Below are 26,861 nucleotides of genomic sequence, written 5' to 3' on the forward strand. Positions count from 1 at the left end.
AATGAATTATTATGTAAGATTCAGATTGTAATATGTAATACTCAAAAATGGTTAATCTCAAGGGCTTTTGTTTGCTTCTCTTTAAGTTTGGGTGAAGACAGGCTAAACGATTTCTGTTCAAGTGAACACCAATCAAATACAGTATATGCAGATATCGAAAGGGTGTTAAGTATAGTTCATGCTTTGTTAATGGCCATGGCAATAACTGTTTAATGAACCGTCCTAGGTTACTAAAGCAATTCCCAAAGTCTTATTTTCAATATTAAAATAAATGTTTCGTAGCAATTGATCATGAAGTTACTTCTATATAGCACTTTTATAAATGCATGTTTAATCGCTATTTATCATATCAAGTTGTTGTTGTTATTGGAGAAACTTAATATACAATATATTAACCGAACGTAACTGACTACAGCAATACATAACAACTGTCATAAACTACTTTGATCTCAGGTGAGCGCTAAACTCCGACCATCGTGGAACATTATAGCCAACAAATCTGTCGACACGAGGACGGCCCTCAGACTGGCACCGGAATATTTATAAATCAACCCTGAACATTTCTTCATGAAATATACTGTAGGTATCATATAATTAGATATAAATGTGTAGTTGTGAATCAAGAAAAGATTCAAGTTGTAATATTCAATAGTTTTTCGTGCAACGCTTGGATCAACTTTAATGCTTAATTTAAACATAAATGCCGGAGTGTATGTACACTATTGAGGAAATCTAAAATTCAAACCCGTGACTGCAAAAAAATTTATGTTTATTGGTACTTTTACTCTTTAATTCGATAAAAATAACAATACCCTTCAGGGTCGAATACAAATTTGAAACGATTAAAAATCAAAGCAATAGACCTAAACCCAGTTGTGTATGATAGTTTATACTTTACAAATCACAGGAAATAGACAAAGGTATAATTGAATTTTTTATAATGATATACAAATACTAAGGCGTGTATTTTTGTAGTAATACACATATACTTTGGTTTAGTTTTTATGCTGAGGCATATCGTGTGGTTTGTATTTTTTACGCTTATACATACATACTTGCATTGCAACTTCTTGTAGGCTGTACTTTTTATACTCTATTCCATGTCGATCTATGAAAAACATCCATTGCAGACGTTCTATCAGCTTCAGAGAAGGCCGTGTCCTTTAAATAAACAGTCTTTCACTATTTGATGTTGAACCGTCAGGTACTATCAAGGTACTATCCGAATGATCTATTCTGGGTACTAGATTCATTCAGGTGACACCAGCACTTTTACGACCATACCCTTATCTAGTTTTGGCATTTGTGTAAAAAAGATCCGGGAAAAAGGTCAGAAAAAGCCTAATACAAAGACAATCTAATGGTTTATTTTGTACAAAAGGTACGTATAAAATAACAACATGTTGAGGTATCCAAAGTATGAAAAGAATGATTAACAATGAAATGTTTACATCTATTTATTGATGTGTCTAGTCTGGGCCAAGATAGATGAACACTGCTACTATGATGGCGGATCCAATCGCTATCGACATCAAGGCATAAACATAGCGTCTCTCCATCGTATCTGGGCTAAAACAATGGTCAAATGTTCAATTAGTATCTGAGCCAAAAATTGCAAGTAAAATGTTTACTTTGTTCTCAATTCACATTAAACAAGTTAAAGTTTAAAGTCAATAAATGAAGGCCACATGTAGGTAATATTGTACACAGAACTTAGCATGTAGCTAATCTGTAGGCGGTTGCAAAGCGAAGTCACGCATTTTTAACAAACTAGTTTCTTAGTCTGAATTAATGCAGAACAAAATAAGCACAAACTGGAGGACCATCAACTAAAACGAATCTAAATTTAACAACATACAGTTCGACAATAGCACCATAAACGTAATCTAAAAAATTATTGACAACTCTAGACACACGATGTATTTTCTCTATAAACATGACGTATTTTGAATCATTTAGAAAAGGCAGACTATTAGTTGACGAGTTCTTATTTTGTAGCGGTTACTAAAGACTATGAAATATAACAAATAGCATCCGGAGGCTGAACATTGTGCGGTTGACCAGAATCATCTGTTTGGGACAGAAATAACAGAAAAGCGACCAGCATCAGTGGCGTCACCGGTCATCAGGTCAATGAGGCTGATAGACTTGATGGTCAGCTGTGACTATACAACAGCTGTGACTATCTACAACATCAATCGTTTACTGGACACTGGCTTGAGCTACCAGCCTACAGTATGTATTGCAAATTATAAAACATCCTAATTATTTTGAAACAGTACTTACGATTTTGACAATTCATATTTTAATTTATGGTATTTTACTATCAACCAATACAACATTAAATTCTTACTAAATACACTAAAGGTACAAAATGGTTTGACAATTTCACCAAACCATTCATTTCTTCAAACACAAAACAGGAAAAGTTTTATTGTGATTAGCGATATAAAACCCAAATAAAATAGTCATATCAATCTTGTATAAAAACTTATGAAAGCAAAATACATTTATTAAAAGCATATTGCGTAAGGTAAATTTTAAACATCAGATGGAAACGACAACAACAATTATCTCATTAGGTTGATTAAAGTTGGTTTATTGACTAGAATATTTAATCTATAGAACTAAAGTCTTCTGTAAATCTTCGTTACTTTAAAATAAATAAAAAATACCTACAAACACTTGTACTGATGGTCTCAGATCCATATATGAGACAGCTTAATAAAGTTGAAATATTAGCTTGCCTTAGAGGAAGACGGAACTTCAGAAAACATTAAGCACAGTACAGATGAAAAAATACACATAAGAGAGAAACGTCTTAGTATCAATGAAATGACTCTACTACTAAATAACTTAGTAGACATTACTTCATAGGTAACCTATGGTTTAATGCACATGTACAAGATTGTACAAGATTCGTCTGGATTTGGTAATGTTGTTAAATGCCAGGTTCTATTCCATTTAAAGATATCATCATATGCCATATAAAAAATATATGGAACTTTCATTTACACATTCAGTTAGCCAATAAACTATTACAAAGACTAGAAAATTCACAAAACAGTATAATGTCACTATCATCAACAATGAGCATAGAACAAGAGGCCTTTCCCCTTCCCTTCCACCCATCGGTAAGTTGTTGTGTATACCATTTCCAGAAAATGTTTCTTTCTTACATGCACGTTACTTGTTAACGTGGTTAGACTACTTTACAAACCACACAGACACTTACCATTCACTATACAAATACATACATGTATATATAATCAATGCTCTTACTCTGTTAGCGAAGGTCAGAGAAAGAAGTAAATTAGTCCAAACAATGTGAGGACCGTCACCACCAGCAAGAATAATAATACTGGCTTTGGTAACATCTGAAATATATCTTTATGATTATCCAACGTAACATTTGTAAGCTTATACATAAATTGGTTGTTCTGCCCGTGCTTCGCAACGGGGCAAGAATACTTACGAGAATAATGTGGGTCTCGAAATATACTCACACACTTACCATGCTATATATACAGACAAATCTCAACCGTACTTAATGATTTTTTAAATCAAAATCTTTTGTGAATTTCCGTTGGGGGTTCCACCCGCTGGCTGTTGCCACGTTAACATGGTCCTACAAAAAAGAACCACTTGACATTATTAAAGTGTTTATTCAGTTGAAATGAACTGTAAAATATTCATAAAGTCAAACTATGCGCTGGGTGAACTGAAACTTTTCTGGGTGTGTCAATTGTAATTTTTCTTTAAGTATTTATAAAATCATTTTGAAAATCCGCAAATTAGTCTTTTTAACGTGTGATTTTAACTTCTAAATAATAGTTACAAATTCATTTTCCCCCATCCATTACAAGCTCTGGTATGTTAAGAGCACAAAAAGCACACAATAATTTGAAACAAATTAGTTTTAGAATGTTAAGAGCTTTTACAATAGAGGCATGTTCAATCCCGGACCATATCTCAATCCATATAATCCGCCATCTTGTATTGAAATTCAGGCTGCCGGGTAGAACCCCCTTAGGCTATGTGGCAGAATCAAAAGAAAGTGTTAACAAACTATAAATTTAAAAAACTAGAGTAGTCCGGCAGAATTGACCCGAACCTGGTTTTGTCCTATTAAGTTTTTTTTATTGTTGAAATGTGATATCTAGGGTAAGTAGACCCTAAATTCACCGGGTACTTTTTTGGTACCCTTGGGCAACAGCCGCCATCTTGGAAAATGGCGGGAAACGTAATTTACAGTGTAAGCTTTTACTTAAACCAATGTAATTAAACAACTATTTAAGCTAGAGCAATGCAAGTTATTTTTAAATGTTTATGGTTAAATTTCCTACTCAGAAATACTATATATTAAATATATATAATTTGTTTCAAGGTCAGTATTACTTTTCAAAGTTTATAATTTATAAAACAATAATGACATATTTCTTTTTATTTCAATTTTGCGCCTTAATTACTCAAAATATGACTATAATGTATATTATAAAAATTGTAAAGCTTTAAATTTGGCATCAAATACATCTATTGGATGCTTTGTTGGATCAAGGGTAACGCCAGAACAAAGCATTAGAAAATAAATTTGTTTATTGATTTTCAATAAAAAATAAGGATATTATATATGTTCAATAGAATTCTAACATCTTTCCTGAGACCATCCGGTACTTCTCTCGGACTGTTTTTGGTATTAAAATGTTTGTAAAATTACCAAATTTAATTTGAACTATCAACTATTTATATTTAAGGACATCAAAGGCCAATCTTTTCATCTCCAATCCAAAGAAAATTTTTTTTTCAAAATGAAAGTTTAAATTTTGATCAACCCATTGAGTTATTATTATTAAATGTTGTATGTATTGCAATAAAACCCCTCAGTAAACAACTGGCTTCCATTTGACATGTAGATCACTGAAATCGAACGAGTTGGAGGTGAATTCAAAGACTTCAACTAACAAAGAATTTAATGGTTGCATAATTTTCTTTGAAATAAAAGATTGTTACTTTGAGTACTGATTATGGGATGTTATATTTTTTTATAATAAAATACTCAACAAACTGGTGGCTTTCATTTGAGGCATTGTTCATTCAAATCTATCGGGTTTGAGGGGATTTATAGAACTTTAACCAACTTTTTAGTTTTTCCAAGATTTGTCTTTAATTAAAGATATTATCTCCGGTTATAATTACGCCGTATGAAATGTTATAATACTAGAAATACTCAGTGAGTTACTTGCTTTAATTTAAGCCATTGACTATTCAAATCGGCTGAGTTGAATATGAGTTTTGGACCCCCAAACAACAAAAAAATTGATTTTTTTACAATTTATCATTAGGTAATAATTGTGTCTCGAGTTATTTTTACGTGATATTGTATATTGTGGTATGGGAATACTCAGTGAGTTAATGCGGTTCTTTTGAGCTATTATTTATTGAAATCCAACGTGTTTCGGGGGAGTTATAAGCCTAAACGTAGAATAAGAGTTGATTTTTCTTAACTTTCTTCTGTATTTAAAGACATATGTCTCAGCTGCTATGTGTACTATGTTATTCGTTCTGGTCTAAAAACACTAGTCAACTTAGAACTTTCATTTGAGACAATTTTCATTTAAATATGTAGAGTCTAAGGTGAGTTGTAGACCTCTAACTAACATTAGGTTTTCAATTTTTCAATTTTTCAAAGGACTGTCTTTAATTAAAGATCTATATTTTAAGTTCTAAATGAGCTGTGTTATTCATTTTGGTGAAGAAAACCTCAGTCAACTATGGTCAAACTCAAATATGAACCTTGTTCAATATTACTTAAGTAATATTTATAATTAAACAAGATTAACTTGGATAATATTAATACACCATGCTTAAGCATTGAAGTACATTTATTACATCCTCATAAGTTAGTTCTTCTTACATTGAGTTACAAAAATAGTACACCCGACACCACAGCCTTATGTATCATAGAGTCCTTTAATAGCAAAGGTAGGCTACTATATATAAAGATATTATAGGCTATACTATTATGTAACATCCTCCTTTTTTAATCAAAATGATTTAAATCCATAAAGACAAATGTTGATTAAACAAATGAACAGACAGACTTAAACATATTCCTTCAAATGGTTAGGCTTTCTGATGGTTCGACCGAATCTAGTGGTTTGGTTTGTTACTGGCCTATTAGGTAAAACATTAGGTACTGGTACTGGTATGTTAACATTATTCTCAAACTCATTCTGATTAGGCCTTTCAATATTTTCTAACCCAAAATTAGTTTGTGCGATTAGATCAGAATAATCAGACTGAATAACCTTAGAATAACACTTTCTTAACATAATTCTATTTCTACGATACACTTGACCATATCTATCCTGAACAACATAACTTCTGGGGGGAAAGTTTAACTTTTCAATGACTTTACCACTTATCCACTCTTTACCTTTTTGAATCAAAACATTATCACCTTTATCAAAATGACATAGTGACTTTGATGTCCTATCGTAATACAACTTAGATTTTTCATCTAACCTATCTCTGTTGACATGAACTATTTTTGGATTTAATGCCTTTGTATTTATAGGCATTTTTGACTTCAATACTCTATTTAAAAATAACTGTGCTGGACTAACATTAACATTGTTAAGGGGAGTGTTTCTATAATCCAATAGCAACAATTCGATATCTTTACCACTGTCCTTTGCCCTTCTCAACAGATTTTTGCATATCGCCACTGCTTTCTCAGATCTACCATTACTTCTTGGATAAAAAGGACTACTGGTCACACTTTCAAAATTATATTCATTTGCAAACGATTTAAACATGTGAGAACTAAAAGGAACATTATCTGAAACAAAACGATCTGGTACGCCAAACTGCGAAAAAATATGTTTTAGAACTCTTATGACACTGTTAGCTGATTTGTCAAATAGCTCTCTTAATTCTACCCAGTTAGAATAAGCATCATTTACAACTAAATAATTTTTTCCACCATACTCTAGTATGTCACTATATACAAACTGCCAAGGCCTAGTAGCCTTTTCATGATTTAACAATGGTTCTTTGCCATTTGCAAACCTATATTTTTCACATATTTGACAACTTAAAACTAGGTTTTCAATGTCTCTGTTTATGTTAGGCCAAAACAAAATTTGTCTTGCTCTAGCTTTGCATTTAACTACACCATTATTCCTATCAAGTTTTTTTTTTTGGTGTTTGATATACACCAGTGAACAGAATTGAAAAAGATGTTGTTGCGTGAGCACAGGCTTACCTTCCACAGTATTTTGCCATTGTGGATATAATAATGTACCTTTTTAAAAAGAAAGAGACAAACTCAAGATGACAGTGAAGACTACGACAATGTAGAATAATGAGTTAATACCCCCGCTGCAGCAAACCTTCAGACTAAGCGAATTACCATTTGCCTGGATTGGTTTTCAATTAATCTATTAAAATAACATGTTTAACGAGTACCTAGGTTTGCTGCTACAGGGAAACTAATAAAGTGTGTTTTTTTATTAAAATATTAATAGATTGGTAAAAAATAAATAAATCTGCCATGTTTGATCAAAATATATCCAAAAACAAGCCAACTACAACATTTTACAATATTCTCCATAAGAATAACATGGGAATTTTAAATTAACTAGTTTTTATATTTTCCATAATATATATATATAACAAATTTGAACGAATAGTGTTTTTGGCCTCTGTGGACATCAAAATGAGAAAGTAAATCGGTCCCGGGCCTGGGTCTTACCATGGGACCTACGGTAATACTCGTAGCTACTTCCCCATAGGGAATTTGCTAATAGTCACTAAGGTTACTGAAACATTATTAACAAGTTATTTTTTCATATAGGCCTATTATATAAGTTACAATTTTACACGAATAAAATATTTATGTTACAACACAAAATAATAAAACTCAACTATGTTGAAATAAATTGTTTAACATATTGTCTTTTTCAATGTAACCAAGCATAGGCACAAGTGCTACGGGAATTCAGCCAACTTTAAAATCGAGTATTATTATTACATGTCATAATAATGATGTAAAGAATGTGTCTTGCTAGTAACTTAAAAAAGCTCGGGTTTAAATTGGCGAAACTTATATTTTGTTTGCTAAGAGGTAACACTAAAACAAGGTCGTATACCAATTTTTTTAATTGGGCAAATGCAATTTTTAAAGATAAAAACCAAGTTTTCCGCCACCATTTTGAAACAGCTTGACTGATATGGCTAATATCTGGTAAATTTTTAGTAACATTGTAACGAGGTTTCATGCAAAATTTCATGATGTTCGAACTAAAAACGCATAAGTTATAGCTTAATTACTTTAATTTTAAATTAATCTAATTATTTATTAACACGGACAGTTATTATCTCAAAATGTAGGTGTTGCTCAAAGGTACTTTGTAAGTACCCGCTATTTTATGCAAATACTACCAAAATTAAATATCAACAATAAAAAAACGTAATAGAAGAAAACAAGTTTCAAGGAAAATTCTCTGTTTGGCTGCCGGGCCATTCCCAATTTACAAATCAACAAATTACAAAAAAATATTTTTTATTGATTGATGATCTTTACCTCAAACTTTTTGAAACCCAATAATCAATATGTTCCATGAAAGCCAGTACGTTACCGACTGTTTTTTGAGCGGAGCGAGCGAAGCTCTTATACTACACTCCTGCTTTTGTTTTACAAATACTCCTCCTGAACGGCTGAAGCGATCTTCACGAAATTTAACACAGTCATAGTACCCAACCATGGGAAGGTATAAATCTGAAATGGTACAAATCGGACCATAGGAATTTTCCCTACATGAATGCAAACTTTTATAAATTTAACATGGGCCTTATGGGTTAATTGGTTGCCATGACATTATTTGCGAGTCAACACTAAAAAGTAAACAAGAGCCTCGACATATGTTAGTCAACAAATCTACCACATTATAAATACAGTACAAAAGAAAAAAATGTGATGAATACTAAAGAGTATATTAGTTAATTGCATGTAATACGAATTGATTAACAATCAGTTCTATATTGAGTGATTAAAATCATGACGTTTATATTTAATTGTATAATCGTTATGTTCTTTTTAACAAGTTAAGTTGGAAAAATATATAGGTTCCAGCTACTAGGAAAAATAAGGTTTCAAGTTAAGCAAACTGCTTATTTTGATGTTATTATAAATGTAATGAAACGTACCAGTAAACCAATTCCTAAAGTTTTCACTTATTCTTTTTAGTCTACATTATAGTCGTATTGATAAATTTTACTGCACCAAAGGGAAAATTTGAAAGTGGTTGACAATATATTTCTTACTTTTAACTGCTAAAATAAAACTAGACCTAAGTTATATGTCTATACTTAAAAATGAATTGATAATTTTAAAAATCGATTAGCCTATCTCAATTATTCGCTGTTAGGAAATGATTACACACAAAAAGTTAATGTATTTATAAAAAATGCATTCTTATCACAAAATTAAGTTATAAATGTCTAAAAAAAACTGATCAGTGAAGTTAAGAGAAAATCATATTCTAACAAAATCAGAAGCAAAATTTTAAGGCCGCCGAGGAGATTCGAACCTGCGATCTCAAATAATAATCGTTATTGCCTTTTAATAATGCAGGTATCGCATAGGTTTACCATGATTCATTTGCAGGATATAGAAATTATTGAGCAGAGCGTAGCAAAGCTCTTATATCATTGACTTTAACTTCTCTTATCCTACACTCCTGCTTTTGATTAATAGCATTGAGCATAATTTACTACAAAATTAATAACCATAAGGGTTGCCAGAATTAGGCGAATGCACCATATTGCGTTTGGATTCTGTAAATAACTTTTTCAGTATTTTATGTGAGCAAGACCAATGTACCAATGACTTGTGTGAGCAAGTATTAATGTAGACTTTGAATATGCACTGCAATTCCTATTTGCAGTCTACAAATAGGAATTCCATTAAGGTGAACCAAATATAACACTCATAGTTTCGATACTGCAATTAGACAATTCTTTGACATGAACCCGGCGTATCATTTGACGTACTTTGAATACTGCACATAGACATCCCATATAAGTGAAGCAGAAGTAGGCCTAAGCCTACCATTGACTTCGGATACTGCAATTCGGCATTTTATCTAAATGAACGAAATAAATGGACAATTGATTTAGTAGACTATTCATTTACATGCACCATTGAGTTTGGATACTACAAGTAAACAATCCGTCTACGTGAACCGGACGTACCATTGACTTTAGAATCTGTAAATAGGCTTTACATTTATGCGAACCAAATATATCATTGACATTGAATTAATATGCTGGCTCCACTCAATATTGCTAGCAGACAACTGCATTGTACACCTAGTTAATGTTGTTATAGTTGTTTAAATGTTACTGAAAATTTACCAGATATTAGCCATATCAGTCAAGCTGTTTCAAAATGGTGGCGGAAAACTTGGTTTTTATATGAAACCATAACATAATAATTACTAAAGATATAGGGCTTTAATGAGACTTTTTTATAATTAAAATTACTTTTTTTTTGGAGGGGTCCATAACTAGCTTATTAAACATCCTAAGATTTGAATTATAATCAGCGTAAATGAAAGCCGTTGGTTAATCGAGCATTTTGATACCAAAAACAGTAGAAAAGAACTACAGAATATTCTTAGGAAAAATTATATAAAATATTTTCATTTATTAGATACCCCTCTTTATCAGAGAAAGAAAAATAATAAAAGTTATTCTTTAACGCTGTGTTGTGACGTTATCCTTGATCCAACAAAGATCCCTATAGGTGCATTGGATGCACAATTTCAATATCTACAACTTTTGTAACATGTATCATGGCCTTTTCTCAGAGATTTTAGCACAAAGCTGAAAAAAGTAGGGATTCAACATATTTTTTATCTAAATTATTAACTGTAAAAAGAAATACTGGCCTTAAAACACACAATATATAATTAAAATACAATATTTTCCTACATGGAATTTCACTGTGAGTATTTTAAAAGTGTTTGCACTGCTCTAGATAGCATGGTACTTTCATAACATAGTTTTAAGTAAAAGCTTACACTGTAAATTACGTTTTCCGCCATTTTCCAAGATGGCGGCTATTGCCCAAGGGTACCAAAAAAGTACCCGTTGGTTTTATGGTCTACATACCCTAAATAACTCAAATCAACAATAAAAAAAACTTAATAGAACAAAACGAGGTTAGGGATAAAATCCTCATTTGGCTGCCGGACTAGAGGTCGTACAGTGAAGACCAAAAATATTTAATGCACAGACTTTTCTATTTTCACAGCCCCACCCTGTAAATAAAACATGTGACTCAAATATCTTCTATTTTGTTTTGATATTCTGTTTATAGGTACTTTGTTGTTATTTTATCACCAGCATAGCAACCAATAAGCCCCATGTATATTTTTAACGAATCTCAAATTTATTTTTGGTGCTTTTTTAGCCTATTTTAATTTATAAAGGGATTCTGCACATCTACAGGAAAATATCTTTCAAACAGTATGCGTAGATTTTCCCTATGATGCACACGGGCTGAGAAAAAAGGTTTTAAAGAAACATGATTGCCTATTAATATTTAGATAATGTAACAGCTGATGCATCTTCAATATTATTTAACTTTCATATGTTTTGTTATAAAATAAATCTAACTAAAATTCTTTCAAAATTTGGACATGGGTGCCTTTAAGACGGTCCCAGGGCTAAGCCCTCAAAGTAATCACAAAGTTATGGTATATAAACCTACTCCATGAAATTGTACATCTATGTACCAAGCTTCGTGGCCATCGTTACAGCGGTATCTGAGTTTATCACAAATATACAAATACACTAATAAATAAATCCTCTTTTAAGATTAAATTGAATTGATTATATAATAATAAAAACTATTAAGCAGTTAACTGTCCCTGAACAATAGAAAACCCTGTAGTTAATAACAGCTACTACTCTGGTGTATGGTGTATAATGTCGACACAGCATACAGTAGAAATCACACACAATACAGCAGCAGCAGTATTGGACAATATACGATACACTATTGTACCTGTTACATTACTGTTAATTACAGCTACTACTCTGGGTGTATGGTGAATAATGTTGACACAGCAGACAGTGTAAATCACACAATACAGCAGCTGCAGTGTTGAACAATAGACGATACACTATTGTACCTGTTACATTACTGTTAATTACAGCTACTACTCTGGTGTATGGTGTATAATGTTGACACAGCACACATTGAAAATCACACACAATATAGCAGCTGCAGTGTTGAAAAATAGACGATACACTATTGTAAATGTTATATTAATGTTAATTACAGCTACTACTCTGGTGTATGGTGTATAATGTTGACACAGCAGACAGTGAAAATCACACAATACATCAGCTGCAGTGTTGAACAATAGACGATACACTATTGTACATATTATATTAATGTTAATTACAGCTACTACACTGGTGTATGGTGTATAATGTTGACACAGCATACAGTAAAAATCACACACAATACAGCAGCTGCAGTGTTGAACAAAAGACGACACACTATTCACATGTTATATTAATATTAATTACAGCTACTACATTGGTGTATGGTGTATAATGTCGTCACAGCAGACAGTGAAAATCACACACAATACAGCAGCTGCAGTATTGGACAATATTACGATACACTATTGTACCTGTTACATTACTGTTAATTACAGCTACTACACTAGTGTATGGTTTATAATGTCGACACAGCAGAGAGTGCAAATCACACAATACAGCAGCTGCAGTGTTGAACAAAAGACGATACACTCTTGTACCTGTTACATTACTGATAATTACAGCTACTATACTGGTGTATGGTTTATAATGTCGACACAGCAGACAGTGCAAATCACACAATACAGAAGCTGCAGTATTAGACAATATTACGATACACTATTGTACCTGTTACATTACTGTTAATTACAGCTACTACTCTAGGTGTATGGTTTATAATGTCGACACAGAAGACAGTGCAAATCACACAATACAGCAGCTGCAGTATTGGACAATAGACTATACACTATTGTACCTGTTACATTACTGTTAATAATAGCTACTACTCTGGTGTATGGTGTATAATGTCGTCACAGCATACAGTGGAAATCACACACAATACAGCAGCTGCAGTATTGGACAATATTACAATACACTATTGTAGCTGTTACATTACTGTTAATTACAGCTACCACACTGGTGTATGATGTGCATTGTTGACACAGCAGACAGTGAAAATCACAAACAATACAGCAGTTGCAGTATTCGACTATATACGATACACTATTGTACATGTTACATTACTGTTAATTACAGCTACTACACTGGTGAATGGTGTGTAATGTGGACACAGCAGACAGTGAAAATCACACACAATACAGCAGTTGCAGTATTGGACAATATTACGATACACTATTGAACCTGTTATGTTACTGTTAATTACAGTTACTACTCTGGTGTATGGTGTATATTGTGGTCACAGCATGCAGTGGAAATCACACACAATACAGCAGCAGCAGTGTTGGACAATAGACAATACACTATTGTACCTGTTACATTACTGTTAATAACAGCTACTACACTGGTGTATGGTGTATAATGTCGACACAGCAGACAGTGAAATTCACACAATACAGCAGTTGCAGTATTGTACAATAGACGATACACTATTATACCTGTTGCATTACTGTTAATTACAGCTACCACACTGGTGTATTTTGTATAATGTCGACACAGCAGACAGTGAAAATCACACAATACAGCAACTGCAGTGTTGGACAATATACGATACACTATTGTACCTGTTACATTACTGTTAATTGCAGCTACTACTCTGGTGTATGGTGTATAATGTCGACACAGCAGACAGTGAAAATCACACAATACAGCATTTGCAGTATTGGACAATAGACGATACACTATTGTACCCGTTACATTACTGTTAATTACAGCTACTACACTGATGTATGGTGTATAATGTCGACACAGCAGACAATCACACACAATACAGCAGCTGCAGTGTTGAACAATAGACGATACACTATTGTACCTGTTACATTACTGTTAATTACAGCTACTTCTCTGGTGTATGGTGTATAATGTCGATACGGCAGACAGTGTAAATCACACAATACAGCAGTTGCAGTATTGGACAATAGACCATACACTATTGTACCTGTTACATTACTGTTAATTACAGCTACTACACTGATGTATGGTGTATAATGTCGACACAGCAGACAGTGAAAATCATTCAATACAGCATTTGCAGTATTGGAAAATAGACGATACACTATTCACATGTTATATTAATGTTAATTACAGCTACTACATTGGTGTATGGTGTATAATGTCGTCACAACAGACAGTGAAAATCACACACAATACAGCAGCTGCAGTATTGGACAATATTACGATACACTATTGTAACTGTTACATTACTGTTAATTACAGCCACTACACTAGTGTATGGTTTATAATGTCGACACAGCAGACAGTGTAAATCACTCAATACAGAAGCTGCAGTATTGGACAATATTACGATATACTATTGTACCTGTTACATTACTGTTAATTACAGCTACTACACTGATGTATGGTTTATACTGTCGACACAGCAGACAGTGCAAATTACACAATACAGCAGCTGCAGTATTGGACAATATTACGATACACTATTGTACCTGTTACATTACTGTTAATTACAGCTACTACACTGGTGTATGGTGTTTAATGTTGACACAGAATACAGTGGAAATCATACACAATACAGCAGCAGCAGTGTTGGACAATAGACTATACACTATTGTACCTGTTACATTACTGTTAATTGCAGCTACTACTCTGGTGTATGGTGTATAATGTCGTCACAGCAGACAGTGGAAATCACACTCAATACAGCAGCAGCAGTATTGGACAATATACGATACACTATTGTACCTGTTACATTACTGTTAATTACAGCTACTACACTGGTGTATGGTGTATAATGTCGACACAGCAGACAGTAAAAATCATACAATACAGCATTTGCAGTATTGGAAAATAGACGATACACTATTATACCTGTTACATTACTGTTAATTACAGCTACTACACTGGTGTATGGTGTATTATGTCGACACAGCAGACAGTGAAAATCACACAATACAGCAGCTGCAGTGTTGAACAATAGACGATACACTATTGCACCTGTTACATTACTGTTAATTACAGCTACTACACTGGTATATGGTGTATAATGTCGACACAGCAGACAGTGAAAATCACACAATACAGCATTTGCAGTATTGGACAATAGACGATACACTATTGTACCTGTTACATTACTGTTAATTACAGCTACTACACTGGTGTATGGTGTATAATGTCGACACAGCAGACAGTGAAAATCACACAATACAGCAGCTGCAGTGTTGAACAATAGACGATACACTATTGTACCTATTACTTTACTGTTAATTACAGCTACTACACTGGTGTATGGTGTATAATGTCGATACGGCAGACAGTGTAAATCACACAATACAGCAGTTGCAGTGTTGAACAATAGACGATACACTATTGTACCTGTTACATTACTGTTAATTACAGCTACTTCTCTGGTGTATAGTGTATAATGTCGATACGGCAGACAGTGTAAATCACACAATACAGCAGTTGCAGTATTGGACAATAGACCATACACTATTGTACCTGTTACATTACTGTTAATTACAGCTACTACACTGATGTATGGTGTATAATATCGACACAGCAGTCAGTGGAAATCATGCACAATACAGCAGCTGCAATGTTGGACAATAGACGATACACTATTGTACATGTTACATTACTGTTAATTACAGCTACTACAATGGTGTATGGTGTATAATGTCGACACAGCAGACAGTGAAAATCACACACAATACAGCAGCTGCAGGATTGGACAATACTCTATTGTACCTGTTACATTACTGTTAATTACAGCAACTACTCTGGTGTATTCATCGAAGTATACAACACAACGTTATGTTATACGTTATATTAACACAAGTTGTTTTACGTTCTTCGAAGGGTGTATGGTGTAGCAATCACACAATATATTAACTCAGTTATGCATATTCAACAATACATTATTATTACAATTATACGATCAATTTTGTTTTTATTTTATCTGATTGTGTTATCTTTTAAAAGGTTGACAGTTCTCGTTGGATAGTAACAAGACCGTTCCCTAGCTAAAACATTAGGAAATGCCAATAGCGTAGCAAGGACCCACAAATATTAAACCTGCTATCCTGAATAAAATACATTTTTAACCGTTAACCGTATGCTTGATCTCCATGCGTAGAACGGGCCTACAGCTGGTTAAAAATTTTTAACAGTCCTATCTTTTATTTCAATAACACTTTATAGCCCAAAACTGAAGCAAAATCCAACAGTTTTACATTATCACAGAATCATTTTGCTCACAGACTGTTCTGCATTCGAAACATGATGGTATTGCTGAATTAAATAAACTTATATTTACACTTAAGAGGGTTTTAGAAAAACCCGCAGGCTGGTTACCACGTAAACATGATCCTACAAAAAAGAACCTCGTGGCATTAAAGTGTTTATCGAGTTTAACTTAACTCTAAAATATTGACAAAGATTCAAATTACGCCCTGGGTGATCTGAAACTTCCTAAATGTTTCTTTAAGTACTTACAAAATCATTTTGAAAATCCGTAAATTTTTCTTTTTCACATGTGATTTTAGCTTTTTAGTAACAGTTAAACATTAATTTATCCCCATCCATTGCAAGCTCTGATATGTTAAGAGCACAAAAAGCAAATAATCATTGGAAACAAATTAGATTCCAAATAATTAAGAGTGTCGAGAGTTTGTTCCGTAGGGACATGTTTTGAAACATTAGCAAGTTTGGCCACCATCTTGAATTTACCGGGTAGAACCCGTAGAACCATGGTAGAACCCTCTTAAGCAGGAGTTAATAATTAACTACATGTGGCTACGTAAATGAACTGCAGTAAATTAAACATGTGGCTATCAAGCGCGTATCAAATAATGGCCGAGCGGAGATATCATACAACTCATTTAAATGTGCATTTTAGAAACATTAAAAGGGCTGTTACTTAGAAGGAACTATTCCTTCACAAGTAGCAGTAAAAAATCTTTTGGACTATCAGATTTTAGATTGTTGAACTACTCTTTAGTTATACATTTAACGGTTGGTTGTGGACTAAAAGTAATGTTTGTGGTTGGTAAAGTAGATGAAAATGGTTACACACGTTTTATCATTTGCATTTTATGGCTTGGAAACGTATTGTAAGGTTTTGATGTAAGTAACCCACTGGTATTTTTATGAAATTTATTTGGTACAGCAAAGAATAATGTTTTACCACCATACTAGGACGGTGTTAAGGAACCTATTTGGAAGGTACAAAGTAGCGTATTGTGTCCCCCGAGCTAGTTAATTTATTAAGGCAAAAATACTCTACGATTTTTCATTGGTCAATGGTTAGTTTGAGATTGCGTTATCGCACTTGTTATTTTATGTTATGGTAATATGGTCCACAACTCTCGACTTTTCATAAACTTGAAATACTGGCATAAAACTTCCAACCTAATTTAGAAATACTTGTTGGCCATTTTGCGATGAACTCTATAACATTTCACCTCAAATGTTCGCCAACAGATTTTTTCGCAAAAATTATAAATTAATTTATATTTATTATCAATTTTTTTTCAGAATCACAGCACAATAAAGTTTTGGTTCGTACCTGTACCTTATGCTATTTAGAAAGCCAAGGATGATGGTTCTCCAACAGTCCCGGTATTCAGGTTCACAGACTTGCCTATTGGCGCAACACCAAAAGTTGCTACTTCGCTCTAAGCTGTCAAGAGGTCAAGAGAGAAACCTCAAGGTTACTCATAAATATGCGCAATGGTGTAAACAAACCAGTCAGTACCTCAGTATTATACCTATATAATAGGGTAAACAAGATAAAAACTAATACAACTCGTTTTACAGATATGATACTTTATAAATGTTACCTATTGACTTTGACTTATAGTGTGAAAGCGAGTCCACTATTCAATGATGTTTCTTGTTAACACCTGAAATAAGAGCGATGCCACTTGGAACATGTCTTCTTGGATTCTTCCGTTTTTCCTTTTCTCATAGTGTTTATATGTAATTTTACAAAAGTTAAATTTAATGTCTACGGTCAAGAAAGGCCTTGTTTAATTTATTCGTCGTTCTCAATTTTACAGAATTTTCCAATTAAAATTAAATAGGAAATGCGTGCCCTTTTTCTTTACGCATACAATCATAGTATACATCATGTACTGAAAATAGATTCAGGATTATGAAAATAAACAAACGTTAGTAAATATTTTTCCTTATTGATATGATGTCAATTAAATACAATAACTATTTTTTAGTGCTAAGGTTGGACCCGATATTGTGCCAATCTCCTATTTGTGTGCTTCTTTGTATTAGAGGTTAAGTAACTGTAATAAAGGACCACGAGGTCCTAAGTTTGCCTCAACAAAGAAGAATTACAATTCATTTATGGTCATTTAACGCCTATTTGAATGTCTTTTCAGCTTGATTGTTATTAAGAATCTACGACACCGACACAGTTCAAAAGTTATGAGGAATTGGCAAAATTTTAGTAAGACTTATAAAATAATAACGGAACCACTTACGAGTTGTAGGCATAAATGTCTGAGAACTATGTAGAGTTTTGAAATCAGCTTTGATGACATTAGGCATATAACAATCGTGAAAGATAGAACTCAGAAGTGTTTTAAAAATTGCGATTTATAAATTTAGCTGTAAATATATAGTTGTAAGGTACAACACATTAAAGTTATGAATTTATATTGTATAGGGACTCTTAACGACGTTCTCAATTATATTCATGTTTGTAATGGAGAGGATTACTCGGGAAAGAAAAAGACAAAACGTGTTTTACTGTAAACGAGGCAGGAACGATAAAACCTAATCTTTGCTTGTTAAGTAAGCAATGATAGGACCCATTCTCACTAGTTATTGTTTTAAATCGGATTTTTGGAATAATATAACCATGAGAAAAGATGACATTTACGTTTAGTATTGTTTAATTTTAAACTTGCCGTTTCTTGACTATTATTTATGTAACCAAGTCATGGTTGAAGTTTGATAAGAAGCATAAAATAGTAACAGCGATGCTAATATTAGGCCAGATGGAGTTATTTGAATATAAATGTGCATTCTCATACAGGTTAAATTCGCTTAAGATATAAGGGGTCTTTAATTTTATAGAGACACAAACTTGATGCACAATATGTAAACCCTTAATATGGTATGCAGTTTAATCGTATTTATTGCACATTCCTTCAACCAAATTCAATATTAATAAATCAACAAGACATTAATAAAGCTTGAAAATATTTAAAATCTATTTCGGTGTAAATATAATATTTTACCTACGACCGTTTATTAAAGTAGCCGTTTCAGTACAGTTATTAGAATTGAAAAGTATCTCATAACAGCATTGTTTACTTTCATAACAGCATAGTTTTACTCATAACAACAAGGGTAACGGACCAATGAGGTTCAAGGATTGAGAGAGGAGAAATAAAATTGTAATGATTCGAAATTCAACTAATCAGCTGCTCAGGCCAATTTAATTGTTGATTGGTGCAATTAGTGTTTGATACAATGTTTCGTTGCATCACTGTCACTGGCAATGAGAGGTTACAAAACAAAACGAAGAGAGGTTACAAACGAAAACATGACCTCTTTTAGAAGTTATAAGTAGTGATTTTTAATAATTAAAACAATGTCGTAGGTAAAGTAGTGTATGCAACTCGCGTAAATAGGGTTAACGACACGAGTAGAAAATTTAAGGTACGAGCCTTACTATAAAAGACTATGAAGACTTGATGAGTATTATTTAATATGAAGAATTTAATATTAATTTATTAATACTGTTATTTAGTTAATATTACTGTAGAAAGGTATTAACCGTATTCACCGCAAATATGCATGTAATATCAATGTCAATGTAACACTTACGCTGTTGTGACGTATCCGTGCGCTCAGCTGACTAAGTAAGTATTGTTGAATCAGCTGTTGAGTACTTGTTTCTGCTGGTAGACTGCGCCACTATCCATCTACGGTACTCCCACCATCTTACCGCGCTCACTTAAACCATTTGAAATTCCACTGAGTATAATAACAAGTCCTAGTCTGCTAATTATCTGTGGCAATTTAATACCTGTAAATGAAATCGGTAATAATATTATCTAAAAATCATGCATAGTTTGCTGGGTTTGGTGAAATTTTCAAACGGTTAGTATTAGTTGGAAACTAGCGGTGGGTGCGTCATCTGCACATGGATCAAGTAGTATGTTAAAATAATACTGTACTTATTTATTTATCAATGGCAATGCCAATAATACAATGTGTTGTATACAAGGTGGTGGAAAGTATAACTAACAGTCTAGATTTACAAGGTTAGACAAAAGTAAGTTAATAATAAATGACAAAATTCAGTTGTGGAGACAAAAGACTCGACATAGAAGTTACAAAAATTAACAATGAAGAGTTAACAAGGGCAGATACTAATTAAATAAGAATAACAAAGACTGACAACTTATGATATTAACAAGGTATAAACTATGAATATCTGGTAACATAACAGCGAATAAACACACATAGATAACAGTGTGACTTAACAACGGCAAACTATAAACTACAGAGGTATATAACAGTGACAAAATTCAGTGATTTGCTAAAGTTGATTTAACTTTCTTTTTGAAGCAAAGAAGACTATCGTGGAAGAAGTCAACCTCAGCACAGACGAAATTTTCCCAGCCCGACTTCAGGAATTTAGTCCTTTAGTAACCTCGATGGAAGAGTTTATATATCACTCAGAACAGCTGGGGCCTATTCCTCCATAGGACTCTGCAACTCTTCACTCTGCACTTTGCACTCTTCACACGAATTCCTGTTCCACCATAATTTTTATTTTTTGCAGAGGCAGAGTGAAGTGCAGAGTGGGAAATGCAGAGTTTTTAAACAAATCAGTCTTGTTTTGTTCCACCAATATACCTTGAAAATAATGAAGAGTTAAAAATATTGAAGAGTCTACAAATGTTATGAAAAGAAAAAATCCACTCTTCAAAAGACTTTGGCTCAAATATTTTTATTCATATAGTATTTATGCTTGAATAAATTATTAATCTGTGATTAGTGACTGATGTAATGGATATAATTCAAGAGCTTATAAATTCTAGTGATGATTCAAGTGAAGACGAAGGTAATAGAAGAGTTTACAAAGAACGGTCTAACTTTAATGTTGTTGGTGACTTTCAATTCAAAGAAGCTTTTAGGTTAAATCGAACACAAGCAGAGTTTGTTTTGTTAAAAATTGGTGATCTACTTATACCGTCAACTAACCGCAGTAAGAGGTTGAATGCTGAACAGAAACTACTTCTGTGCCTGAGTTGGCTGGGAAAAGGATCACAGTACCACGCAACTGCAGCTATGCATGGTGTTTCAAAGTCCAGTGTTTGCAGAACTATTAAGCAAGTAACCAAGGCTATAGTCCGAAGAATGTTTCAAAATACTGTGTGTTGGCCAGAAGACACAAACGACATAGCAGTTAAGTTTTTTAGAAAAGGAGGTTTTCCTTCTGTTTGTGGCTGTGTGGATGGGACGATGATAAACATTGATGCTCCTTCAGCACACGAGGAGCAGTACGTTAACAGACACGGCAAACACTCTTTAAATGTAATGATGATTTCCGGGCCTAAGTACGAAGTTTTTGCTGTAAACCCAAACTGGCCTGGAAGTGTACATGATTCTCGAGTGTTTCGGAACTCGGCTGTTTACAGGAGTTTTGAAAATGGTTGGAGACCGTTCCCTGATGCAGTCATTTTAGGAGACAGTGCATATGGCATGAAGGAATGGCTTATGGCTCCACTTAATGGAAATATTGAAAATTTGAGGGAAAGAAAATTCAATCGTGCCCATAAGGCTACAAGGAGAATGGTTGAAAATACTTTTGGTATTATGAAAGAAAGATTTCCTTGCCTTAACCACTTACGTGTATCCCCCAGACATGCAGCAGAAATTGTGTTAGTTTGCTGTGTACTGCATAATGTTGCTTGTTTGGTAGGTAGAGATGAAAACGATTTTATTGTAATGGAAGAAGATATCTATGAAGATAATCATGTAGAACCAGCTAATGATCTCCCAGATCCAATTGCTGCTGGTGATGCAGCTCAAGCAAGGCTTCAGAGACTGCTACAATTCTTTGAGTAAATTTATATTAAGATATGAAGGAAATAATTAGCAACATTGTTAGATGAAACTGTTTAATTATTACAAATAAATGAAAGTTACATATGAATGTGTGAATTATAAATTTGTTACTGTTCATACAAATTGTTGTTCTAATCTTTAAGCATAACAACACAGTCTTGGTCGTTGAGAATGCCACACTCGCCCACTATTTGAACTTCATCAGTTGAGTCACTAAGTTGGAATTGCAAAATACCTTGCGCAGCTCCCTGTTGTGGAAGTTCTGCGGTATACTCTGAGGGCTTCAAACCTAGTTCTCGTTCGAGCTTTAGAGCATTTAATTTGTTGAGGTACAGCTGTGACTTGAGCAGTTGCACCTTCAAGCTGTCTTTTTCTTCTTTTAAATTAGCAGCACTAGTAGGCCTATTAATTGAAGCGCTGGTGTTTGACTTCCTTCTTTTAGCAGCAGGAACCTCATTACTGCAGGAAGGCATCTCATTACTCAATCTCAATTCTTCTTTAGGCGTACTAGTACGTAATACATTAGCAAATGTAAATTCTTCGTCTTCCGAAGAAACGTTTGCGTCATCCTGTCTGTCAAACTGGCTTTCCGGACCTCCAATCCCTTGTACGGCAGGAGAGTCTGGTTCTATAATATCCAATATGATATTGTCAACCTCATCCAATATTTTATCTTTACCGCCTCCTGAACCAGTGGTGCGTGCATTGTCTTTCTTTGCCTAAAATAAAATTAATAATCTTGTATTAAAATTACCTATGCAAGTCACCCCTAATAGGCTGGTTCTGCAGCAAAAAATATATATTTAAAATATATATAAATTAACAACAGTTAAAATTAGAAGTAGGCTATAATAAGAATTGGCCTTATAAAAATATAATAATATAAATAAATAAAATAAACCTATAATAAAAATTTAACATGAGGTAGGGTTGCCATATGGTAATGTACAAAAAAGAGGAGATTTTAGCTGGCGGCCCCCACTATAATAGTGGATAAGATTTAGCGGGCTAGCAAAATTGAATAGGTTAGCGTACCTAGTAGCAAAGATATTATGACAGAAACTATGGGTCATTTGAAGCTTAAACATAAATAAAATGATATCACTGGCCCGAAAGTAAACATGTTTTTGTTATTATTTAAATGGAACTGCCAAAAAACATCCAGTTGTTACCGCTATTCGCCTATAGACATTTGGGTTCAGTGACGTACTGTAATTTGTTTATATTTATTAGTTTATAGACCTACTGTTTCTGTTCAATATTTGTGCTACACAATGTCAATATTCAAACGGTACACGAAAATATAAAATGTTGCATCACTAGTCACATTTCACTAGTCACATAACGAATAATAGGCAACAAAACGCTCTCTGTCTGCTAAGCTTTGGTAGTGAATACCGATACCTTCAGACTGGGAGCAATGGAATAGAAAGATAGACTAAAGACGTTCTGGTATTGGCCAAAGTGAAACCAAGGAATAAAAAAAACATCAAGTTAGTAGAGAGTATGAGAGTTGCATTTCTCAGTTATTGCATAACGATATTAGCAAAAGCAAACATTTATTTTATTCCAAAAGTGTTGTTTTATAATGTATTTTAATAGAGAGTAAAAAAGAGGAGATTTCCCACTTTTTGCAGAAATCCCCCGGAGCTAAATTTTGAACGTCAAAATCCGGTAATCTCCGGGGAAATCCGGGGATATGGCAACCCTAACATGAGGTAAAATATTTATATTTTACTTACCAAGGTTCGACTTTTCCATACACTGAACAACTTGTCCCGCACAAATGTCCAGTCTCGGTTATCAGAGACTAGCCCATTAGCTTTTGCCACCTCCAACACTTTTTGCCAGCCATCTTCCTTCATTTTGTGCGAAACATGAGCAGAAAAAGCTCCAAACAATAATTTTTTTTCATTTCGAATTACTTCTAGCACAGCTAACTTTTTGGATAACGTTTCTTTCCGCTTGCAACTCATAATTACTTTTATTGTAACTTATAAGTAAGTTTTAAGTGTAAGTTTGTTCTATATTGCAACTTTAACTTTGAGGTTAGGTTTACTCTGCAACTCTGCAAACAACAGCAGTGATTTGAAGAGTAGCAACAATTATTGGAGGAACAGCTGGACTCTACACTCTGCGGAAAAGTGCAAAGTGCAAAGTGCAGAGTGAAGAGTTGCAGAGTCCTATGGAGGAATAGGCCCCAGGTTTACATTTAAGTCAATTTTTTCAAGAGCTGCAGACATAAACATAGCCTGCATAAAGGCAAATTATCAGAGTTTTAATGTGAACACCTTGTAAACAAATGCTGCGTAGCCACCTATCTTTTCATCCAACCATATACTGCATGCATAAATCCAATGAGTTTATAGTAAAACAGCATCTTATCTGTGTCCGTGAGGAAAGGCTTGCAGTAAAATTGGCCGCTAATTTCCACACTGGTAATAAGTAGTTTCCACGTGGCTACTGAAATGATTGAAATCATAAGAGGTTTTTGGCCTCCCTAACCAAACAACACATCTCCATTCTCTTCTATCACCCACTTCTTCTCTTGTATAGGAGACTTCTTCCATTGCTTGGTATTTATACATCCAAGTATTAGTCTACCTTATGGTACTCCTTGGAATATACTTTTAGCGAATTTCCCTATAGGGAAGTAGCTATTACCGTAGGTGGCACGGTAAGACCTAGACCCGGGACCGATTTACTTTTTCATTTTGATGTCCCCAGAGGCCAAAAACACCATTCGTTCAAATTTTTATATATGTATATATATATATATATATATATATATATACGTCCGTGAACGCGATAACTTGAGTAATTTTTGTCCGATTTTGATGAAATTTGGTTTAAAGGTGTAAAGCGGGATAAACTTGAATGAGTTCGCGAACTAGCACGATCGGACCATGGGAACGGGGCTTTACGGGGGGTTTTATGGGGTAAAAATTGGTTTTTCTCACTTTTGACCCTCAAAACACAAAATTTCCCGATTTCTCTTTAGACCTTTTTAAAGAGCTTAAAAAACAAATAATTTAGTATATAAAAGTATTTTTGTTCGATTATTAGTAACGGAGAAAATTAAAAAAATTGTAAATTTAAAATTCCTATGTTATTCTTATGGAGAATATTGTCAAATGTTGTAGTTTGCTTGTTTATGGATATATTTTGATCAAACTTGGCAAATTTATTTATTTTGTACTAAGCTATCAATAAATATTTTACTCAAAAACACACTTTATTAGTTTCCTTGTAGCAGCAAACCTAGGTACTCGTTAAACCTAATGTTATAAAATATTTAACTGAAAATCAATTCGGACAAATGGAAATTCGCTTAGTCGGCAGGTTTGCTGCGGCGGGGGTATTTAAAGTTTATCATCACTCCTTCACGCATAGACTGTCCATATTTGTCCTTTTAGCGAATAGGGAAGTAAGCTATTACCGTAGGTGGCATGGCAAGACCTGGACCTGGGACCGATTTACTTTTTCATTTTGATGTCCCCAGAGGCCAAAAACACCATTCGTTAAAATTTTTATATATGTATATATATGTGTGTGTGTGTGTGTCCGTGAACGCGATAACTTGAGTAATTTTTGTCCGATTTTGATGAAATTTGGTTTAAAGGAGTAAAGCAGGATAAACTTGAATGAGTTCGCGAACCAGCATGATCGGACTATGGGAACGGGGGGTAAGGGCGGTTTTATAGGGTAAAAATAGGGTTTTCCCATTTTTGACCCTAAAAACACAAAATTTCACAATTACTTTCCAAACCATTAGAGCTTAAAGAAACAAATAATTTAGTATATTGAAGCGTTATTATGCGCCTAAGGGTCACGGAGAAAATTCAAAAAATTGTAATTTTAAAATTCCTATGTTATTCTTATGGAGAATAAGTCAACTGTTGTAGTTTGCTTATTTATGAACATATTTTGATCAAATTTGGAAAATACATTAATTTCTTACTAAACTACAGTACCTTTTAACATTTTACATTAAAAAAAACTTGTTTACCCTCCCTGTTGCAGCAAACCTAAGTACTCGTTAAACTAATTCTATTTAAATAGGGAATAAATGTGATATATTTAAGGAGATATTTTGGTGTAAATCCAATGAAGCAAATGGAAATTCGCTTAGTCTGCAGGTTTGCTGCGGCGGGGGTATTTACGTTTGGAAAGCCCCTATATCTTGGAGTTTATACATTAATCTGTTCTTTCATATCCTTCAACCTCCATTATCGTTTAATCGTTTATCGTTATTTAATCGTTGTTGTTATTGCCTGTTGTAAAGTCACCGTCATTACTGCTTGTTACTTGTTACCATTATTACTAGGCATAGTCTTCTTGTTGTTATTTATTGTAGTTTTTAGGTCTCACTCATGTATTTATTGCCAGCTTTATTTATTATTATTGCACGATTTTTGTAACCACTGTTATTAACTTATTATTTACTACTTATGTATAGTTCATAGTTTGACAAAATTGTATTAATGGAGAAACCGTTGGAA

The 26,861-nt window shown here is 33.5% G+C and overlaps 1 protein-coding gene and 1 long non-coding RNA gene across 2 annotated transcripts; one reads left to right on the top strand and one right to left on the bottom strand.

The window, feature by feature from the left end:
* Positions 1–1,347: 1,347 nt before the first annotated feature.
* On the bottom strand, positions 1,348–20,217 carry LOC128982742 (uncharacterized). Its single transcript, XR_008489716.1, has 3 exons — positions 20,107–20,217; positions 3,283–3,377; positions 1,348–1,569 (listed from the first exon to the last, which is right to left on the bottom strand). It is a non-coding gene; the product is annotated as an uncharacterized LOC128982742 (long non-coding RNA).
* A 1,080-nt stretch (positions 20,218–21,297) lies between these two features.
* On the top strand, positions 21,298–22,359 carry LOC128997379 (putative nuclease HARBI1). Its single transcript, XM_054423019.1, has one exon. The coding sequence runs from the start codon at positions 21,298–21,300 to the stop codon at positions 22,357–22,359; it is 1,062 nt and encodes a 353-aa protein (XP_054278994.1).
* Positions 22,360–26,861: the final 4,502 nt, after the last annotated feature.

Source organism: Macrosteles quadrilineatus, unplaced genomic scaffold (assembly GCF_028750875.1).
Source record: "Macrosteles quadrilineatus isolate MER2022 unplaced genomic scaffold, UCM_ALF_1.0 Scaffold_1__1_contigs__length_201487025, whole genome shotgun sequence".
Lineage (NCBI taxonomy): Eukaryota > Metazoa > Arthropoda > Insecta > Hemiptera > Cicadellidae > Macrosteles > Macrosteles quadrilineatus.

Excerpts from the sequence above, each read along its gene's own strand:
- LOC128997379 (XM_054423019.1), top strand. The coding sequence starts at position 21,298 with ATGGATATAATTCAAGAGCTTATAAATTCTAGTGATGATTCAAGTGAA.